The sequence below is a fragment of the Hyla sarda genome, chromosome 7 (genome assembly GCF_029499605.1).
Source record: "Hyla sarda isolate aHylSar1 chromosome 7, aHylSar1.hap1, whole genome shotgun sequence".
Classification (NCBI taxonomy): Eukaryota; Metazoa; Chordata; class Amphibia; order Anura; family Hylidae; genus Hyla; species Hyla sarda.
The window spans coordinates 94,482,126-94,504,555 of record NC_079195.1 but is presented as its reverse complement, the minus strand read 5'-3'; the positions used below and the strand labels follow the sequence as shown (position 1 = coordinate 94,504,555).

The 22,430-nt window shown below is 42.6% G+C and overlaps 1 protein-coding gene across 12 annotated transcripts in view; it reads left to right on the top strand.

The window, feature by feature from the left end:
* Nucleotides 1-22,430, top strand: part of LOC130282117 (neutral ceramidase-like) — a 348,583-nt gene that overhangs the window by 273,517 nt on the left and 52,636 nt on the right. For 10 of the 12 annotated variants that reach the window (XM_056530030.1, XM_056530023.1, XM_056530032.1 and 7 more), the window contains 2 exons: nucleotides 7,822-7,983; nucleotides 11,593-11,792. In XM_056530030.1, coding sequence (XP_056386005.1) covers nucleotides 7,857-7,983; nucleotides 11,593-11,792 — 327 coding nt within the window. In that variant the 5' untranslated portion in view covers nucleotides 7,822-7,856. Of the gene's footprint in view, nucleotides 1-7,821; nucleotides 7,984-10,733; nucleotides 10,834-11,592; nucleotides 11,793-22,430 lie in introns of those variants that run through there. The other 2 variants (XM_056530033.1, XM_056530034.1) reach the window with 2 other exon arrangements.

The window sequence follows — 22,430 nt, the reverse complement described above, 5'->3', positions numbered from 1 at the left end:
CATCATTTGTGATATATCTGGTGACATGTCGGGACCTCAATGTCCAATATGAAGGGTACACTACTGGCCCATTAAAATTAGAAAGCATCCAAATCGTGGTGTGAATGCACCCTAACACTGAAAGAGCAGAAAGTCCCTCTGATGCCTTTATCTTATCTTTCTCTGTGTAGCAGCTAAATAGTAGGAAATTCGTAATAGAGACTAGAGAGTTGCTTCATTCTGCCATCAGGAAACAAATCAATGATAAAAAAAAATGAGTAACTGGTTTCTGATTATAAAGGATGAGGTGTCCATGTCATTTAAAAATGTTCTCTACTAATAGAAAAGATCCCCTGACAATAAGTTGATCACAAAGTGTCCTTCTACTAGAGCCTTCTGTAGGAAGTGTTTAACCCCCTAAGGACCAAGCATTTTTCCATTTTTGCACTTTAATTTTTTCCTCCTCATCTTTTAAAAATCATAACCCTTTCAGTTTTGCACCTACAGACCCATATTATGGCTTGTTTTTTGCGCCACCAATTCTACTTTGTAATGACATCAGTAATTTTACCCAAAAGTCTATGGCAAAACCAGAAAAAAATATTTGTGGGACAAAATCAAAAAATAAAAACACACCATTTTGTAACTTTTGAGGGCTTCCGTTTTTACACAGTGCATTTTCCGGTAAAATTTACACCTTATCTTTATTCTGTAGGTTCATATGATTAAAATGATTCCCTACTTAAATAGGTTTGATTTTGTTTTACTTCTGGAAAAAATCATAACTACATGCGCAAACATTTATACATTTAAAAATGTCCTCTTTTGACCCCTATAACTTTTTTATTTTCATGTATACAGGGATGCATGGGGCTCATTTTTTTGCACCATGATCTGAAGTTTTTGGTTGTACCATTTTTGTTTTGATCAGACTTTTTGATTGCTTTTTATTCATTTGTTTATGGTATACAAAGTGACCAAAAATACGCTATTTTGGATTTTTGTTTACCTGTACGCCATTGACTGTGTGGTTAAATTAACAATATATTTTTAAAGTTCGGACATTTTCACACGTGGTGATATCATATATGTTTATATTAATTTTCATTTACCTTTGTTTTTTTATGGGAAAAGGGGGGTGATTCAAACTTTTATTAGGGAAGGAGTTAAATCACATTTATTAATAGTTTGTTTACACTTTATTTTGCAATGTTATAGCCCCCATAGGGGACCTTAACCTGCAGTACATTGATTGCAGACACTGATCAATGTTATGCCATAGCATAGCATTTATCAGTGTTCTTGGCACTCTACTGCTCCTGCCTTGATCTCAGGGACAGAGCAGTGGTCCCGATCAGCCCGACTGAGCTGCCGGGAATCCTTTTTTTTACTTTACTCTAAAGGGTTAATATCGGGCATCACCGCGATTGGTGATGTCCAGTATTAGCCAGTTGTCCCAGCTATCGTCAGCCACTGAGACCGACCCGATATGACGCGGGGTCACAGCGTGACCCTGCGTTATATCGCGGGAGCAGGCGCGAGACATACAGGTACGCCCTGCGTCATTAAGAGGTTAATATCCCTGTAGCACCACCATGTGTACAATGACCAAGTAGTCAGATGATCTCCCTCAACACATGAGATATAGTCAACTCAAGACTAAGAGCAACATTTTATAACTTTACATTATTATTATTATTTTTCGCTTTGTGTGCTCTAGCCAAAAGATGTGAATCCTGAACAGAGCAATGATATGAGAAAACGTTGGTTGATGTTATGACCAAACATGCCAACTCACCTGGTTTTATAGTGAGTCAACCAACTTTTAGGCTCCTTCACCTGGTCAACTGACCTATCCAATAGGTGTCTTGTCCAGAAGCAGGCAGCTTGGTGGTGCAGGGAACAAGTCAGCTTTTACAAAGTGTCTGCTTAGTATTTACCTGTCCCTGCTCTGGTGTGACAATCTACTTCACATTACGTGTCTTCTCTCTGACAAGGAGGCTACTAAGAGAAGGGTAGAGTGAAGACAATAGCCTTCCTATGACAAACATAATCCTTGTCTGTGCTGGGGACACACACAGAATGTCATTGTGGTCTGCTGGCATACCCCGGGACACAGGTGGTACACTCTTGCTTTAGAGAGTTTCTCAGAAGTATTTTGTTGGTCCCTGCAGATCAGTAGTGTTCTCAGCATATGTTTCTTTTGAGCAGACTCTACTCTTTATTGTAATCTATGTGATTCAAGTGATGTGGGCCACTTACGGCCATGAGCCTAAAGATGCTCGATCCACCCTATATGGTGAGACACTAAAGCATATTGCAACAGAAAAGATGTAACCCATCCCCTGCCCTGAGACAGCCATCATGCTTCAGCCAGTACTTAGATATCTAGCAATGATGAGAAGTTTACCCAAAATAATTGCTTTATATGGGAATAGAAATATTTTCTATAATGTTGCTGTCCCCAAAAGCCTATGAAAATAGTATTTTAATAGTATAATAGCTCATAAAAACTGATTTTGTTCTAGGACTTTGATTATTCCATGCGTGCCCCGCTACTATATGCCAGAAGCAATTACACAGCAATAATGCCAGACATTAGCTCCTTAACCTCTATTTTAGTCATACGCCTGCAACACACCAATAAAGACTTAAGTAATAGGCTTTAATACCAGCAAACAACTTTAGAAACTCTTTAACTTTATTAATGTGGCTCTAAAAGGAGGAATACAATGATGTACAGCCTGACTGAATAGCTGCACACAATATATTCAGTATATGCAAAAAATAAAAGTATCTCTATTTAACAACATATTTTTTACACACAGCGGGTAAAATAAGTCTTGAATACGTCACCATGTTTCTTACTATATACCGTTTCTTTGAGACAACTGTACCTAATAATTTCAGGTCTTTTTGAAGCTATCCACAAGTTGTTCGTGGTTCTTGGACAATTCCTCTTATTATTCTTTTCACTTTTCTGTTAGAAATCTTGTGAGGAGCCCCTGGTGGAGGCCAATTTACAGTGAAACAATTGTCTTTCCACTTCCGTATTATGGCCCTATAGTGCTCACTATAGAAATGCGCCTGTAACCAACGCCATTGTTATGTTTTGCACTATTGGATTGTGAAGGTCTTGTGACGGCTTTTACCCATCTTAAGTTGTATCTTGTTTGATACCTCGGCAATGTGACCTTTTTTGTAGGCCATCAGTTGGAACTGAACCAGCTGATATTAATTTGCACTGACGAGGAGCTTGGTTGCTATTTAATTACAATGATCCCTCAACTTACAATGGCCTCAACCTACAATAGTTTCAACATACAATGGTCTTTTCTGGACCATTGTAAGTTGAAACCAGACTCAACATACAATACTACAGACAGTCCAGATCTGTGAAATGTGTCAATGGCTGGAAGATCTGACCAATCGGAATGGACATATCACTGGTAAAACACCTGTATTACTGAAGTGCATGCACTGACTGATGTCTGGTAGCGTCCCCTACAGTACAGGAAGGTATTACATGTTCTGTACACTTTACCTGTACCAGGGTTACCTGCTCCTTTGAATACCAGGTGAGGACGACTCCATGTTACTTTTTTGGGACATTGCGTGTACTGTACAGGACCCCAAAGAAGCTCCTGTCCTCTACATAGACCAGTGTTTCCCAACCAGGGTGCCTCCAGCTGTTGCAAAACTACAATTCCCAGCATACACGGACAGCTGTTGGCTGTCCGGGCATGCTGGGAGTTGTAGATTTGCAACAGCTGGAGGCTCCCTGCTTGGGAAACACTGACATAGAAAGTGATTTACAGCTCCCAGCAGATCCTTCTTATTTTTATATGGAAGGACTTGCTTTAACTATATTAGTTATCTACTTATTTTTCTTTAATTCTCACTTTTTCCTATTTTTGTATGACATTTTGGTGCCTTTAGAACCAATTACCAGATTTCCATAGAGTTCTGGTCTCAACATACAATGGTTTCAACATACAATGGGTCGTCCCAGAACCAATTAATATTGTAACTTGAGGGACCACTGTACCTATAGAGTTCAGCTTTCCATGCCTTTTTGAACCTTCTTTTCTTCATATGTTCAATACTTTTTTTCTGTGCTGGCTGTCTAGGCATTCTGGAAGTTGTAGTTTTGAAACATCTGGAGGGCTGCAGTTTGGAGACCTCTGTGGAGCAGTTGCCCATAGCAAACAATCAGACTGTTTATTTTATTTTTAAAAGGCCTCTTAAAAACCTGATTGGTTGCTATGAGCCACTGGTCCACTTTTCCTCTACACAGGTTATGATAAATCTCCCCCAATGTACTTCATCATTGGATGGCCTTGTCTGTGAGTTTGTGTAGTCTACAGCTTCATGGTGGAGCTGTTCTTACAAGACTAGTAGAAGTGTCCTAACAATATTATTTACGGTTGGAGAGACAGACTTTTGTGTGTATATACTTCAATAACTTTCGTGATTATTTAATAACAGTTTTTTGTGCTCACCCTAACTATAATTTCTGTGACCAGCAGAGCTCTATTTTCAGTTAAAGCACAACTATCATGAGATTTTAGTCCCCCAGGCTACTACAATGTTGTTACAGATGTCCATAACGTGAGTGTAACCATACCTTTATGGGTTTTCCTCCTTCTTTTATAACTTATAAAATACATTTATCCAGCGGTCAGGCACAGTCGGATAGGTGTTGGATCGCATGCGCCCCTCCTGAAGTGTGCGCGCCACCGCCCTGCATTGGCAGAGTGAGCGCTCGCTCCCCCTGCCTATGCGCTCACTGCGCAGTTGCAGTACTAGAGAATAGGCGTGGCAGTGGCGGGGAGTTACGAACACCAAGCCACGCCTATCTGACTGTGCTGATGGCTGGATAAATGTATTTTAGAAGTTATAAAAGAAGGAGGAAAATACATAAAGGTATGGTTACTAGTGATGTCGCGAACATAACATTTTCGGTTGGCGAACGCGAACTTCCGCAAATGTTCGCGAACCGGGTGAACCGCCATTGACTTCAATGGGCAGGCGAATTTTAATACCCACAGGGACTCTTTCTGGCCACAATAGTGATTTAAAAGTTGTTTCAAGGGGACTAATACTTGGACTGTGGCGTGTCGGAGGGGATCCATGGCAAAACTGTCATGGAAAATTACATAGTTGATGCAGAGTCTGGTTTTAATCCATAAAGGGCATAAATCACCTGTTATTCTTAAATGGTTTGAAATAATGTGCTTTAGCCCCCTTTAGGCAGCACATAGAGCCCCCCTTTAGGCAGCACATAGTTAGATCCCCCCTTTAGGCAGCACATAGATTCCCCCATATTAGGCAGCACATAGTTAGAGCCCCCCTTTAGGCAGCACATAGGTAGAGCCTCCCTTTAGGCAGCACATAGTTAGATCCCCCCTTTAGCCATCACATAGTTAGATCCCCCCTATAGGCAGTACATAGATTCCCCCATGTTAGGCAGCACATAGTAAGAGCTCCCCTTTAGGCAGCACATAGAGCCCCCCTTTAGGCAGCACATAGATTCCCCCATATTAGGCAGCACATAGTTAGAGCCTCCCTTTAGGCAGCACCTAGAGCCCCCTTTAGGCAGCACATAGTTAGATCCCCCCTTTAGACATCACATAGTTAGATCCCCCTTTAGGCAGCACATAGATTCCCCCATGTTAGGCAGCACATAGTTAGATCCCCCCTTTAGGCATCACATAGTTAGATCCCCCCTTTAGGCAGCACATAGATTCCCTCGTGTTAGGCAGCACATAGTTAGAGACCCCCTTTAGGAAGCACATAGAGCCTCCCTTTAGGCAGCACATAGTTAGAGCCCCCTTTAGGCAGCACATATTTAGATCCCCCCTTTAGGCAGCACATACATTCCCCCATATTAGGCAGTACATAGTTAGAGCCCCCTTTAGGCAGCACATAGATTCCCCCATATTAGCAGCACATAGTTAGAGCCTCCCTTTAGGCAGAACATAGAGCCCCCTTTAGGCAGCACATAGTTAGATCCCCCCTTTAGGCATCACATAGTTAGAACCCCCCTTTAGGCAGCACATAGATTCCCCCGTGTTAGGCAGCACATAGTTAGATCCCCCCTTTAAGCATCACATAGTTAGATCCCCCCCTTTAGGCAGCACATAGATTCCCCTGTGTTAGGGAGCACATAGTTAGAGCCCCCCTTTAGTCAGCACATAGAGCCTCCCTTTAGGCAGCACATATTTAGATCCCCCTTTAGGCAGCACATAGATTCCCCCATATTAGGCAGTACATAGTTAGAGCCCCCTTTAGGCAGCACATAGATTCCCCCATATTAGGCAGCACATAGCTAGAGCCCCCCTTTCGGCAGCACTGATTTTATTTCACAGCCAAAAAAGGTTTTTTTTTTTTTTTTTGAACAACTGTCACACCAAATATGATTTGCACTAGTATGACAATGAGCAAAAAAGGTTGCCAGCAGAGTTCCCCTTTTAAGCAGAGGTCCCCAACCAGGGTGCCTCCAGCAGTTGCAAGACACACGGACTGAACTTATAGCCCTTTTAATACTGCAGTTAGTTGCTTGAAGGAAATTAAGTTTTACACCGGAGTACCCCTTTTAACCAGCGGTTCCCTCCCAACCAGGGTGCCTCCAGCTGTTGCAAGACACACGGACTGATATTTGAGCCCTAAAAAGGGCTTTTTTGGGTGCTGTCCTTAAAGCAGATGTTAGACTAGTGATTTAGGAGTAAAGTGGACCCTGAATACACCACCTAGCAGCAACCTAGCTATCTCTTTCCCTATTACAGCAGGAGCAGCTTCTCTGTCCCTCCACTTTCTAAGCCTGCAGCATGCCGTATGAAGGTAAAATGGCGTCTGTGCAGGAGGTAGGAGGGTCTGGAATGGAGGGACTGCTGCTGATTGGCTGTAATGTGTCTGCTGACTCTGACTCACAGGGTCAAAGTTTACCGCAATGTTAAAGTATAGGGGGTGAGTCAAACTTCACATATGTTCGCCCGGCGATGCAAGCGCGAACATGCTAAGTTCGCCGGGAACTGTTCGCCAGCGAACAATTCGCGACATCTCTAATGGTTACACTTATGTTATGGACATCTGTAACAACATTGTAGTAGTCTGGGGGTTAAAAACTCATGACAGTTGCGCTTTAAGCATATGTGGGCCTGTGCCTAGGGCAGCAGTGTTGGGAGGGGCAGTACTTCAGTGACCAAAGAAAATATCATAAATACTTTTGATATAGCTGTTGCCCCCATGCTGTGGCCTACAGATTTGCAGCTGCAGGCGCTCATTATCTTGTGGATTTGTAGTTGCTTTCACCATTTTCTGTGTATAGGGGTGGGATAAATGGTGAATCTGCAGCAACATCAGCTTGTAACACGTGATTTTTGCTTCTCTCATGGAATCCCCCCCAGGCTATGGCCACATGGTGGGATGTCTGCATGGAAAATTTCCATGCAGACATTCCATAGACAGCATAATGTTGGCAGAACATGCCGGCGCTTGGAAATGCGGCGTCTCATAGATGGCAATGCATTTCCTTCATTCAATGTTTTTGTGGATGCCAGAATCAGGACTTCCGCTTAAATTCTGCCGTGTGCACAGTACAGCAGAATCCCATTGAAATTAATGGGCCTCTACTGAAGCGGAATGTCCGTGCGGAATATTAAAGTGGAATTCTGCACAGACATTCTGCTGCGTGAACATAGCCTAATGTGGTGTATTCAATCGGAGTGCCTAGGGCAGCACAAGCAGTAAATAATGGTCTTAGTGACAAATCTGTAATTGTATTTATTCTGCACAATCCATTAATGTTAATGTTGGATTTTCTCCTTCTTTCCTTTGTAGACTGTGAACTTGCTGCACGGTGACATTCCTGGAAAATGGGAAATCAGAGAACTTTCAGCAACCTGGAAGTGACCCTTATTGTGCTAATAGTGTTGCTCTTCTGTGCTTCCATAGGTTTTATAACAATGTTATTCCTTCTGGAAAACACACTAAAACAAGATAGTAAGTTTAATGTTTGTCACTTTTGCAATTACTTTAATAATAATCAACTTCAGACTTCTGTCTTGACGTGCATGTAGCTGCTGTAAAGCATATGAATTGCTGCCCATTATTCCTAGGTACTATACTGAACCAGTATACTGAACCAAAAGCAAGGTAAAAACCCCTTTGAAGTGGATGACAATTGACTATAACAAGAGGGAAAAATTCATTACTAACTCCAAAGAGGTTGGAGCTCCAGAAATCTCAAAGAGATGATAATCCTCAGAAATACATAATTGTAAATGGTTTTACACACAGAGGCGCTCGCTGGCTTTGCACTATGAAGGTTATCACAGACACCAGATAAAATAAAAAATAGCTAAATGCTTTATTCAGATAACTCCTTTCAGGAGAAACTTCTCTCTTCCTCAGGTCCACACAGAGTGCTTGCAAACAATAAGTTTATAAAATATACTAACCACGAGGAACCTGGCGGGAGCGATACCGGCTGCATGATCATAGTACCAAATCCGCCAGATGAGAGTCACCTCAAGATGTCTTTACTATGATGTTGATTTATAAAAACGGCATGTAAATGTGGTAGCCCAGTACAGGAGTTGCACCCCTGTACCCTAGCTGCCCTGTCCGGCAGACTCCATTCTGTGACCCCTGGGCCCCCTTCACCTGTCTCCTATGTACATTCCCCTAAGTGTCTATGTTATATGGTGTAATGTTCAAATAATGTTATGTACCTTTAAGTGTTGTTGTCATGTGATTGTAACCAGGGAAGGTACCAGTGACCATGTGACTTACAGGGTGACCTATGGGACCCCTTCAGAGTGTCCCCCATATAAGCCCTGGGTGGAGCTAGCTCACTCTCTTAGTTCCTGCTTAGCTGAGTGCAGCAAGGTCAAGTCTTAGGTGTGTGTCTGGAGTCCAGAGGAGGCCAAAGTCTACCACACAGCCACGGATCCACAAGTCCACTACCCCCCAGGTCCAAGTCAAAACCTGGTAAGCTACAAACGGGGTAAAGTCAGTCTCAGCCAAGTTAGTCTTAGTCAACCTGTGTCAAGTCAGCGTGGCCCTGCATCAAATTGTCTAAGTCCACTACAAGTTCTCAAAAGCCCTGTGGTCTCTGAAGTCACTGGTCACCTCCTTGGGCTTAGCTAAGCTGTATAGACTGTTACATCTGTCTGACTCAGTAAAGTTGCCGTTGTTCCGTAACTTGGCATCAGAGTCATTTTTGCCCCCGTGCCTAGCCCAGGATCCAGCGGTATACCTTCGGGTGGTGAAGAGGATAAACCATGCCCTGGTGTCGAGAATATAAGGGGTTAATGCCATCTGCCCCTAGGGTAATTCCATCTGCCCTCATTACACCCTCACCACACACATAAACAGCAACATTTAACAAAAACATCAAGAAGAAAAAGGTATATAAAAATATTTAGCAATGCATACGATATATGTGAAATATATATATAGCAATCCATTGGATACACTGTAATAGTACATCCAGCCTAAACACTTTTTAGCTGCTTTACAACAGGTAGCACACAAGGTATTGGTTAGACATTAGTGATCAGCCTTCAATTGATACAATCAAGGCATGGTGAACAGTTGCAACAGTATCATACCGGTAGCGCTCCTGCCAGGATCCTCGTGGTTAATAGTGTTGCTCGCGAATATTCGCAATTCGAATTTTATTCGCGAATATCGCATATTCGCGAATTCCCGAATATTCGCGAATATAGCGCTATATATTCGTAATTACGAATATTCGTTTTTTTGTTTTGTTTTTTTCACTCACAGTACACATAACAGTGATCATCCCTCTGTGCTTCCAGCTTATGTGGTGTTAGAAGGCTCTAATACTACTGTGTGAGACTGGTGTGCGAATTTTCGTGTGTGCGAAAATTTGCATATGCTAATTTTCGCATATGCGAATTTTCGCATATGGTACTTTTTGTATATGCAATTTGTCGCATATGTTAATTTTCGCACACATTCGAATATTCGCATATGCGAAAATAAAACGAGAATATTGCGACTATGCGAATATTCGCGAATATGACGAATATTCGTCCATATATTCGCGAATATTCGCGAATTCGAATATGGCCTATGCCGCTCAACACTAGTGGTTAATAAAATATATAAGCTTATTGTTTGTAAGCATTCTGCATGTACCCAATTTCTCTCTAAACACGTTGTTGGTATAAAGCATTTATCCATTTTTTATTTTATCTGGTGTCCGAGATAACATTTGTAGCGCCAAGCCAGCGAATTCCTCCCATTTTTCTCTATGTATCCCTCAGGATCATCTTCTACATGAGACGTGGCCTTTCAATGTGAGTGGTCTGGGTACAGACAGCTGCTGGATACAGATTTTTAACCCTCAACCTTATATATATATATATATATATATATATATATATATATGCTAGATTATTTTTTTGAGCCCTGAGCTCAGTACTATGTAAGTAAGCAGCACATCTGCTTTCTCAAAACCTATATCTTCCTAGGTAACAGCACCAGGTAGTGCCCCCTTATCTGGTTTTTGTCTTACGTATTTAGGTATAGAAATCTAGTATCCATAACATGTATCCTGGTTCCAGCATAGCTTCCTAATGGCTGGAGATATTTTGACGAAACTTGGTACACATTACTTATATGTCATTCAAAAATAAACTAGAGTTAAATCAACCGCACTCACCCCCATGTGCAATGCAAGTCTATGAGACAGGTACATCTACTGATTATGTTACTCTTAGACTGCAAAGATTGCCCGGGACTTTTAAACATCCTGCTGAATGTCCGGCAGGTAAAGAGAACAATTTGTCCAAAGGATGTGATATGAGGACAGGATATCAGGTCAGTATATAAGGGCGAGATGTGAGGACTGGCAATGAGGACTGGATATGAGATTGGGATATGAGGACGGGATATAAGGGTGATATATGAGGTTGGGATATGAGGACTGGAAATGAGGTCGGCATATGAGGTGGGGATATGAGGACGGGATATGAGAACAAGGGTATCATCATTGCTTTTTCTTTCCCACAAGGTTTTGGTAGGAAAACTGGACAGTTCTGGGTACTCAACTAATATTATTATAATCTAAAAAACTACTCACCCTTTTATCATCACAGAATTTAAAAGTTTTCTTCACATTAGCAGCCAAATTGTTTCTAATGCATTTAAACAAACCCTCTTTGTAAATAGTCTTAAAACAAAAATGTCCTTTCTTTTTGTGTCTTCAGTTTCTATGCCAATATATATATCCCCATGGTAACAGACTACAAACTCTGTGTGGTCTGATTCTGCAGTCATTCTGCTTTGCATCTGTCTCCTAATTCTTGGGCAGAAAGAAAATCGGGACAGATGGAAAAGGGTATGGCCGCAGGATCAGACTACACAGGATTTCTTTATAGTATGTTACCACAGACATACAGGTCTACATAGAGGCTATAAACACAACACAATAGACTGTTTTATGAAAACTATTTTAAAAGTTTCCATTTTTCATTGTAGATGCACTGGGGCAAATAAAAACAATGGTTGTGAAGATAGGCGTGACCTTTAAAGTACTTATCTTTTCCAATATTAGAAATGTATACTTTGTTTTTACAGATTCAGCCACAACAACCCTACCACCACAACAAACAACTGCAAAACCTTTTCAGACAACTGCAAAACTTTCTCCAACAACTGTAAAGCCTTTTCCAACAACTACAAAGCCCACTCCAACAACACCTGATGCTAATCCCCATGCCTATCTCATCGGAGCAGGAAGAGCAGATTGCACTGGCCTACTGGGAGATATCCCTTTGGTATATACTTGTTTATCACAATATGGTGAATTCTGTGGATAAGTATAAATGCAAAGAGAAAAAAATAATGTAATCTAAGAATGTAAAAACATTTTGGGTTAGAGCAGGAAAAAGTACACATTGTACAGAGGAGCTTCCTTAAAGGGGTACTCCGGCGCTTAGACATCTTATCCCCTATCCAAAGGATAGGGGATAAGATGCCTGATCACGAGGGTCCTGCCGCTGGGGACCCCCATGATCTTGCATGCCACACCCCGTTAAAATCAGTCCCAGGAGCCTGTTCTGATTACTGTCGATCACGGGGCCAGAGCGGGGCCTTGACGTCACAACGCTCCGGCCCCGTGTTCGCTCCGGGGACTGATTTTATTGGGGCGCGGTGTGCAAGATCACTGGGGTCCCCAGCGGTGGGACCCCCGTGATCAGGCATCTAATCCCCTATCCTTTGGATAGGGGATAAGATGTCTAAGCGCCGGAGTACCCCTTTAAGGACCGAGTTCATTTTGGCCTTAAGGACCAGAGCATTTTTTGCACATCTTTAAAGGGGTACTCGGGTGAAAACCTTTTTTCTTTTAAATCAACTGAGGCCAGAAAGTTAAACAGATTTGTAAATTACTTCTATTGAAAAATCTTAATCCTTCCTGTACTTATTAGCTGCTGAATACTACAGAGGAAATTCTTTTCTTTTTGGAATTCTCACTGATGACATCACGAGCATAGTTCTCTTTGCTGATGTCATTATAATAATAATAACAACTCTTTATTTATTGTTGTCCTTAGTGGGATTTGAACCCAAGGCCCCAGCACTGCAAGGAAGCAGTGCTAACCCCTGAGCCACCATGTTGCCTTTAGCATACATCTGCTATGCACGGTTGCTAAAATGGACAGAGATGTCAGCAGAGAGCACTGTGCTCGTGATGTCATCAGTGTTCCAAAAAGAAAGGAATTTCCTCTGTAGAATTCAGCAGCTAATAAGTACTGGAAGGATTAAGATTTTTTAATAGAAGTAATTTACAAATATGTCTAACTTTCTGGCACCAGTTGATTTAAAAGAAATAAGGGTTTCACTGGAGTACCCCTTTAACCCCTTAACCCCTTAAGGACTCAGGGTTTTTCCGTTTTTGCACTTTCGTTTTTTCCTCCTTACCTTTTAAAAATCATAACCCTTTCAATTTTCCACCTAAAAATCCATATTATGGCTTATTTTTTGCGTCGCCAATTCTACTTTGCAGTGACATTAGTCATTTTACCCAAAAATGCACGGCGAAACGGAAAAAAAAATCATTGTGCGACAAAATAAAAAAAAAAGCCATTTTGTAACTTTTGGGGGCTTTCGTTTCTACGCAGTGCATATTTCGGTAAAAATTACACCTTATCTTTATTCTGTAGGTCCATATGGTTAAAATGATACCCTACTTATATAGGTTTGATTTTGTCGCACTTCTGGAAAAAATCATAACTACATGCAGGAAAATTTATACGTTTAAAAATGTCATCTTCCGACCCCTATAACTTTTTTATTTTTCCATGTATGGGGTGGTATGAGGACTCATTTTTTGCGCCGTGATCTGAAGTTTTTATCGGTATGAATTTTGTTTTGATCGGACTTTTTGATCACTTTTTATTCATTTTTTAATGATATAAAAAGTGACCAAAATACGCTTTTTTGGACTTTGGAATTTTTTTGCGCGTACGCCATTGACCGTATGGCTTAATTAATGATATATTTTTATAGTTCGGACATTTACGCACGCGGCGATACCACATATGTTTATTTATTATTTTTTTTACACTGTTTTATTTTTTTTATGGGAAAAGGGGGGTGATTCAAACTTTTATTAGGGAAGGGGTTAAATGACCTTTATTAACACTTTTTTTTTACATTTTTTTTGCAGTGTTATAGGTCCCATAGGGACCTATAACACTGCACACACTGATCTCTAATGCTGATCACTGGCGTGCATAAACACGCCTGTGATCAGCATTATCGGCGCTTGAGTGCTCCTGCCTGGATCTCAGGCACGGAGCAGTCATTCGTCGATCGGACACCGGGGAGGCAGGTAAGAGCCCTCCCGGTGTCCGATCAGCTGTTCGGGACGCCGCGATTTCACCGCGGCGGTCCCGAACAGCCCGACTGAGCAGCCGGGTCACTTTCACTTTCACTTTAGAAGCGGCAGTCAGCTTTGACCGCCGCTTCTAAAGGGTTAATACCGCACATCGCCGCGATCGGCGATGTGTGGTATTAGCCGCGGGTCCCGGCCGTTGATTAGCGCCGGGACCGACGCGATATGATGCGGGATCGCGGCGCGATCCCGCTTCATATCGCGGGAGCCGGCGCAGGACGTAAATATACGTCCTGCGTCGTTAAGGGGTTAAGGACCCAGCCATTTTACACCTTAGGACCCGGCCATTTTTTGAACATCTGACCACCGTCACTTTAAACATTAATAACTCTGGAATGCTTTTAGTTATCATTCTGATTCCGAGATTGTTTTTTTGTGACATATTCTACTTTAACATAGTGGTAAAATTTTGTGGTAACTTGCATCCTTTCTTGGTGAAAAATCCCAACATTTGATGAAAAATTTGAACATTTTTCATTTTTCTAACTTTGAAGCTCTCTGCTTGTAAGGAAAATGGATATTCAAAATATTTTTTTTTATTCACATATACAATATGTCTACTTTATGTTGGCATCATAAAATTGACATGTTTTTACTTTTGGAAGACATCAGAGAGCTTCAAAGTTTAGCAGCAATTTTCCAATTTTTCACAAAATTTTCAAACTCACTATTTTTCAGGGACCAGTTCAGGTTTGAAGTGGATTTGAAGGGTCTTCATCTCAGAAATACCCCAGAAATTACCCCATTATAAAAACTGCACCCCCCAAAGTATTCAAAATGACATTCAGTCAGCGTTTTAACCCTTTAGGTGTTTCACAGGAATAGCAGCAAAGTGAAGGAGAAAATTCACAATCTTCATTTTTTACACTCGCATGTTCTTGTAGACCCAATTTTTGAATTTTTACAAGGGGTAAAAGGAGAAAATGTATACATATTTTTGTAGCCCAATTTTTCTCGAGTAAGCACATACTTCATATGTCTATGTAAAGTGTTCGGAGGGCGCAGTAGAGGGCTCAGAAGGGAAGGAGCGACAAGGGGATTTTGGAGAGTACGTTTTTCTGAAATGGTTTTTGGGGGGCATGTTGCATTTAGGAAGCCCCTATGGTGCCAGAACAGCAAAACCCCATGGCATACCATTTTGGAAACTAGACCCCTTGAGGAACATAACAAGGAATTAAGTGAGCCTTAATACCCCACAGGTGTTTCACGACGTTTGCATATGTAAAAAAAATAATTTGTTTTCACTAAAATGTGTGTTTCCCCCCAAATTTCACATTTGTGCAAGGTTTAATAGCAGAAAATACCCCCCAAAATTTGTAACCCCATCTCTTTTGAGTATGGAGGTACCCCATAAGTTGACCTGAAGTGCACTACGGGCAAACTACAATGCTCAGAAGAGAAGGAGTCATATTTGGCTTTTTGAGAGCAAATTTTGCTCGGGGGCATGTCGCATTTAGGAAGCCCCTATGGTGCCAGGACAGCAAAAAAAAAAAAAAAAACACATGGCATACCATTTTGGAAACTAGACCCCTTGAGGAACGTAACAAGGAATTAAGTGAGCCTTAATACCCCACAGGGGTTTCACGACTTTTGCAAACGTAAAAAAAAAAACAGTGAGCATTTACCCCCCACTGTTGTCTGTCAGATCTTTGGAACAGTGGGCTGTACAAAATGTTTAATTTGCACAGCCCACTGTTCCATAGATCTGTCAGACACAAGTGGGGTGTAAATTCTCACTGCACCCCTCAGTATACATTCCGTGAGGGGTGTAGTTTCCGAAATGGGGTCACATGTGTTTTTTTTTTTTTTTTTTGCGTTTGTCAAAACCGCTGTAACAATCAGCCACCCCTGTGCAAATCACCTCAAATGTACATGGTGCACTCTCCCTTCTGGGCCTTGTTGTATGCCCCTAGAGCACTTTGCGACCACATATGGGGTATCTCCGTAGTCGGGAGAAATTGCATTACAAATTTTGTGGGACTTTTTTCCCTTTTACCTCTTGTCAAAATGAAAAGTATAGGGCAACACCAGCAGGTTAGTGTAAAAAATTAATTTTTTTACACTAACATCCTGGTGTAGACCCCAACTTCACCTTTTCATAAGGGGTGAAAGGAGAAAAAGCCCCCCAAAATTTGTTAGGCAATTTCTCCCGAGTACGGCGATACCCCATATGTGGCCCTAAACTGTTGCCTTGAAATACGACAGGGCTCTGAAGTGAGAGAGCGCCATGCGCATTTGAGGCCTGAATTAGGGACTTGCATAGGGGTGGACATAGGGGTACTCTACACCAGTAATCACAGAAAGAAAAATATAATATATATAATAGTAACTTAAAGAAGTGCAAAATAATATTTTCACTGAAGAACACCCTTTATATTAAAATTTAACTTTTATTCTCTGCTATTAAAATTATTCAAAGAAAAAAGCCCCGTGCATATATAATCAATTATGATACTCAAGATAAAAGTAACATATCTCCATCAAGTGTACAAGAAGCGTGTGGAGCCCCCAGTCCAACATGAATAAAACAATGGACTGGTAGGATCCCAACACACAATTTCCGGCTACACACCAAGAAAATTTCAAATGCACACACAAATAATAATTGCTATTTGAAAAAAAAACAACTCTCTACGCGTTTCACCCTGCTATTATCGGGGATCCTCAGGAGAGACACCGGACAAATACAGTATATTAATGCAAAATGACAGATTGAAACTTAAGCATCATCTGGGACAATACCCAAAACATATATTAGATGTGCTCAGTGCAATTAAAGATAAACAGACGCTCCCACAATGGAGCACTCACGAGACCCCGCGTCTATGATGATCAGATGGAGGCTCCTTTTTTTTTTTTTTTTCAAATAGCAATTATTATTTGTGTGTGCATTTGAAATTTTCTTGGTGTGTAGTCGGAAATTGTGTGTTGGGATCCTACCAGTCCATTGTTTTATTCATGTTGGACTGGGGGCTCCACACGCTTCTTGTACACTTGATGGAGATATGTTACTTTTATCTTGAGTATCATAATTGATTATATATGCACGGGGCTTTTTTCTTTGAATAATTTTAATAGCAGAGAATAAAAGTTAAATTTTAATATAAAGGGTGTTCTTCAGTGAAAGTATTCTACACCAGTGGTTCCCAAACAGGGTGCCGCCAGCTGTTGCAAAACTCCCAGCATGCTTGGACAGTCAACGGCTGTCCGGCAATACTGGGAGTTGTTGTTTTGCAACAGCTGGAGGCTCCATTTTGGAAACAGTGGCGTACCAGACGTTTTTCATTTTTATTGGGAGGGGAGGGGGGCTGTGTAGGGGTACGTGTATATGTAGTGTTTTTTACTTTTTATTTTATTTTGTGTTAGTGTAGTGTAGTGTTTTTAGGGTACAGTCACACGGGCGGGGGAGTACAGCAAGTTTCCCACTGCGAGTTTGAGCTGCCGCGCAAAATTTGCTGCACCGCAAACTTGCAGCCTGATACTTACTGTAACCCCCCTGCCCATGTGAATGTACCCTACATTCACGGGGGGGGGGGGGGGGGGGGGGGCTCCAGCTGTTGCGAAACTACAACTCCCAGCATGCACAGTCTATCAGTGCATGCTGGTAGTTATAGTTTTGCAACAGCTGGAGGCACACGGGTTGGGAATCACTGAGTTAGGAAACAGACCATGTTTCCCAACCAGTGTGCCTCCAGTTGTTGCAAAACCACAGCTCCAAACACTCTCAGGCATGCTGGAAGTAGTAGTTTGGCAACATCTTTAGAGCCAGATGTTGCCAAACTACAACTCCCAGCATGCTTGGAGTTGTAGTTTTGCAACATCTGGAGGACTACAGTTTGCAGATCACTAATACAGTGGTTCCCAATATGTGCCCTTCCAGATGTTGCAAAACTACAACTCCCAGTATGCCAAAACTGTCTAGGCATGCTGGGAGTTGTAGTTCTGCAACATCTGAAGGGCCAGATGTTACAGAACTACAACTCCCAGCATGCCTGGACAGTAAGGGCATGCTGAGGATGTGTAGTTTTGCAACATCTGGAATGGTACAGTGGTCTCCAAACTGTGGACCTCCAGATGTTGCAAAACTACAACTCCCAGCATGCCCAGACACCAAGGGCTGTCTGGGCATGCTGGGAGTTGTAGTGTAAGGGGACCAGATGGAGCAGTCCAGATTGCTTTACGGCGGTCTGGACTGCTGCAAAGGTCCCACGCTGCCGCCGAAGATCCACTCCACCGCCGCCGGGATCCGGGTCTACAGGGACGAGGTAAGTACCGGGGCCGGGCCCCAGCACTCCCCCGTCCCCCGCCGCATCCTCTGGTCTTCCTCCCGTTCTCTCCAGACTTCCAGGGGCCGGGCAGGGCGGGAGGAAGTTAACGCCCCCCCCCCCCCCTGCGATTGGTCGGTTAGCTAACCGAGGAATCGCAGGGGATAGGAGGAGGTGGCAGGCTTGCCACCTCGCTCCTATACTTCAGCATGGTCCTGGCTGTCTGTGACAACCGGGATCATGCAAAATTACCGGGCGGTCAGGTCCCAGAGACCCGATCAGCCCGGTATCGCCGCAGATCGCAGTTGTGATTTCATGGCCCCCCTCGGCGTTTGCCCTGGATGCCTGCTGAACGATTTCAGCAGGCATGCCGTTTTGATCTCCGCCCGGCGAGCGGCGGAGACCGGAATGACTCAGAACGGATGCATACGTCCTGGGTCCTTAAGTACCAGGGTCCAAAGACGTATGCATACGTCTTGGGTCCTGAACAGGTTAAGCATTAAAAACGCTAGGATACTTTTACTTATAAATTTGATTCCCAGATTGTTTTTTCGTGACATATTCTACTTTATCATAGTGGTAAATTTTCGTCGATACTTGCATCATTTCTTGGTGAAAAATTCAAAAATTTTGCATTTTTCTAACTTTGAAGCTCTCTGCTTGTGAGGAAAATAAACATTCCAAATAAATTATATATTGATTCACATATACAATATGTCTACTTTATGTTTGCATCATAAAGTTGACATGTTTTTACTTTTGGAAGACATCAGAGGGCTTCAAAGTTCGGCAGCAATTTTCCAATTTTTAACAACATTTTCAAAATCAGAATTTTTCAGTGACCAGTTCAGTTTTGAAGTGGATTTGAGGGGTCTTCATATTATAAATACCCCATAAATGACCCCCGTTATAAAAACTGCACCCCTCAAAGTATACAAAATGATATTCAGAATGTTTGTTAACCCTTTAGGTGTTTCACAGGAATAGCAGCAAAGTGAAGGAGAAAATTCAAAACATAAATTTTTTACACTAACATGTTGTTGTAGACCCAAGGGGTAAAAGGAGAAAATGCCCCCAAAAATGTGTAACACAATTTCTCTTGAGTAATTAAATATCTCACATGTGAACGTAAAATGCTCTGTGGGTCCACTAGAGGGCCCAGAAGCAGCAATGGGATTTTGGAGAGTGAATTTTGCTGAAATGGTTTTTAGGGGGCATGTCGCATTTAGGAAGCCCCTATGGTTCCATAACAGCAAAAACAAAAAAAAGACATGGCATACTATTTTGGAAACTACACCCCTCAAGGCATGTAACAAGGGGTACAGTGAGTCTTAACACCCCACAGGTGTTTGACGACTTTTCGTTAAATTTGGATGTGTAAGTGAAATTTTTTCCCCCCCACGTTTTCCCCCAAATTCACAATTTTTACAAGGGGTAATAGGAGAAAATGACCCCCATAATTTGTAACCCCATCTCTTCTGAGTATGGAAATATCCCATGTGTGGATGTAAAGTGCTCTGCGGCAAACTACAATGCTCAGAAGAGAAGGAGCTTTTGGTGAGAGAATTTGGTTGGAATGGAAGTCGGGGGCCATGTGAATTTACAAAGCCCCCATGCTACCAAAACAGTGGACACCCCCCCCCTGACGTGACCCCATTTTGGAAACTACACCCCTCATGGAATGTAATAAGGGGTGCAGCGAGCATTTACAACGCACTGGTGTTTGACAGATCTTTGGAACAGTGGGCTGTGCAAATGAATGAAAAATTTAACTTTTTATTTTCCCAAACCACTATTCCAAAAATCTGTCAGACACCTGTGGGGTGTAAATTCTCACTGCACCCCTTATTACATTCCATGAGGGGTGTAGTTCCAAAATGGGGTAACGTGGGGGGCAGGGGAGCGGTTCCACTGTTTTGGCACCTTGGAGGCTTTTTAAACACACATGGCCTTCAATTTCAGCCAAATTCTCTCTCCAAAAGGCCAATGGCGCTCCTTCTCTTCTGAACATTGTAGTGGCCAGCAGAGCACTTTACACCCACATATGGGGTATTTATATACTCAGAAGAAATGGTGTTACAAATTTTGGGGGGCTTTTTTCCTATTAACACTTGTGAAAGTGAAAAATTTGTGATAACACCAGCATTTTTGTCAAAAAATACATATTTTTCATTTTCCAAAAAATTTCTTCAAATACCAGTGGGTATTTAAGGCTTACTATATCCCTTGTTACGTTCCATGAGGGGTGTGGTTTCCAAAATGAGGTCACATGTGGGTGTTTATGTCAGAACCACAGTAACGATCAGCCACCCCTGTGCAAATCACCTCAAGTGTAAATGGGACTCCCACTCCTGAGCCTTGATTGCGCCCGCAGAGCATTTTACGTCCACATATGGGGTATTTCCGTACTCAGAAGAAATTGCGTTACAAATTTTGGGGGTCTTTTTTTCCTTTTACCTCTTGTGAAAATAAAAAGTATGGGGCAACACCAGCAAGTTAGTGTAAAAAATAAAATAAATTTTTTACAATAACATGCTAGAGTAGACGCCAACTTTACCATTTCTTAAGGGGTAAAAGGAGAAAAAGCCCCACAAAATTTGTAAGACAATGTGACCCTAAACTGTTGCCTTGAAATATGACAGGGCTCCGAAGTGAGAGAGTGCCATGCGCATTTGAGGCATGAATTAGGGATTTGCATAGGGGTATTCTATGCCAGTGATTCCTAAACAGGGTGCCTCCAGCTGTTGCAAAACTCCCAGCATTCCTTAACAGTCAGTGGCTGTCCGGCAATACTGGGAGTTGTTGTTTTGCAACAGCGGGAGGCTCCGTTTTGGAAACAATGTCGTACCAGATATTTTTCATTTTTATTTGGGGGGGAGGTAACTGTGTAGGGGTATGTGTATATGTGTTGTGTTTTTAGTAGGGGTGTGAATCGCCAAGAATTTGGCGATTCGATTCGAATCGCGATACCAGTGTGGCGATTCGATATATCGCGATATATCGCGATACCGTCTAGGTGACGATACATCGCGATATATCGCCCACCTGGGAGCATTCATAGATCCCAATAGACGCCGCTGTCAGCTTTGACAGCGGCGATCTAGTACTCCGGTGCTCACTTTTCTCATGTTATCCCGTCCGGGCTGCAAAATAAAATAAAACGCACTTTATCTTACCTGCCAACGAGCCCGCGGAGCTCCGGTACAGTCCGGTACAGGTGTTCGGTCCCCGGGCTGTATTCTTCTTACTTCCTGTTAGTCCGGCACGTCACATGGAGCTTCAGCCTATCACCAGCCGCAGCGATGTCCCGCCTCCGCTGGTGATAGGCTGAAGCTCCATGTGACGTGCCGGACTAACAGGAAGTAAGAAGAATACAGCCCGGGGACCGAACACCTGTACCGGAGCTCCGCGGGCTCGTTGGCAGGTAAGAAAAGTGCGTTTTATTAAAAATTCCACATCCCTAAAAGAATCGATTCAAAAATATTTTGAATCGATTCTGTATCGGCAAATGAAAAATCGCGATTATCGCGAGAATCGATTTTTTCTTACATCCCTAGTTTTTAGGGTACATTCACACGAGCGGGGGTTAACAGCGAGTTTACCGCTGGGAGTTTGAGCTGCAGCGGAAAACTTGCTGCATCTCAAATTTGCAGTGAAAACTCACTGTAAACCCGCCCGTGTGACTGTACCCTGTACATTCACATGAGGGGGGGGGGGGGGGGCATACCTCCAGCTGTTGCAAAACTACCACTCCCAGCATGCACTGACAGCAAAAGGGCCTGATGGGACTTGTAGTTATTCAACAGCTGTGTTGCAAAAGTACAACTCCCAGCATGTACGGTCTATCAGTGCATGTTGGGAGTTATAGTTTTGCAACAGCTGGAGGTACACGGGTTGGGAAACACAGAGTTAGGAAACAGACATTGTTTCCCAACCAGTGTGCCTCCAGTTGTTGCAAAACTAAAACTCCCAGCATGCCTAGACAGCCGAAGTCATGCTGGGAGTTGTAGTTTTGCAACAACTGGAGGAGAACAGTTTGCAGACCACTGTGTAGTGATGTCCAAACTGTAGCCCTCCAGATGTTACAAAACTTCAACTCCAAGCATGCCCAGACTGCCCAGGCATGCTGGAAGTTGTAATTCAGCAACATCTGGCCCTGCAGATACAACTCCCAGCATTCCTGGACTGTCTGGGCATGCTGAGAGTTGTAGTTTTGCAACATCTGGAAGTGCACAGATTGGAAACCACTGCAC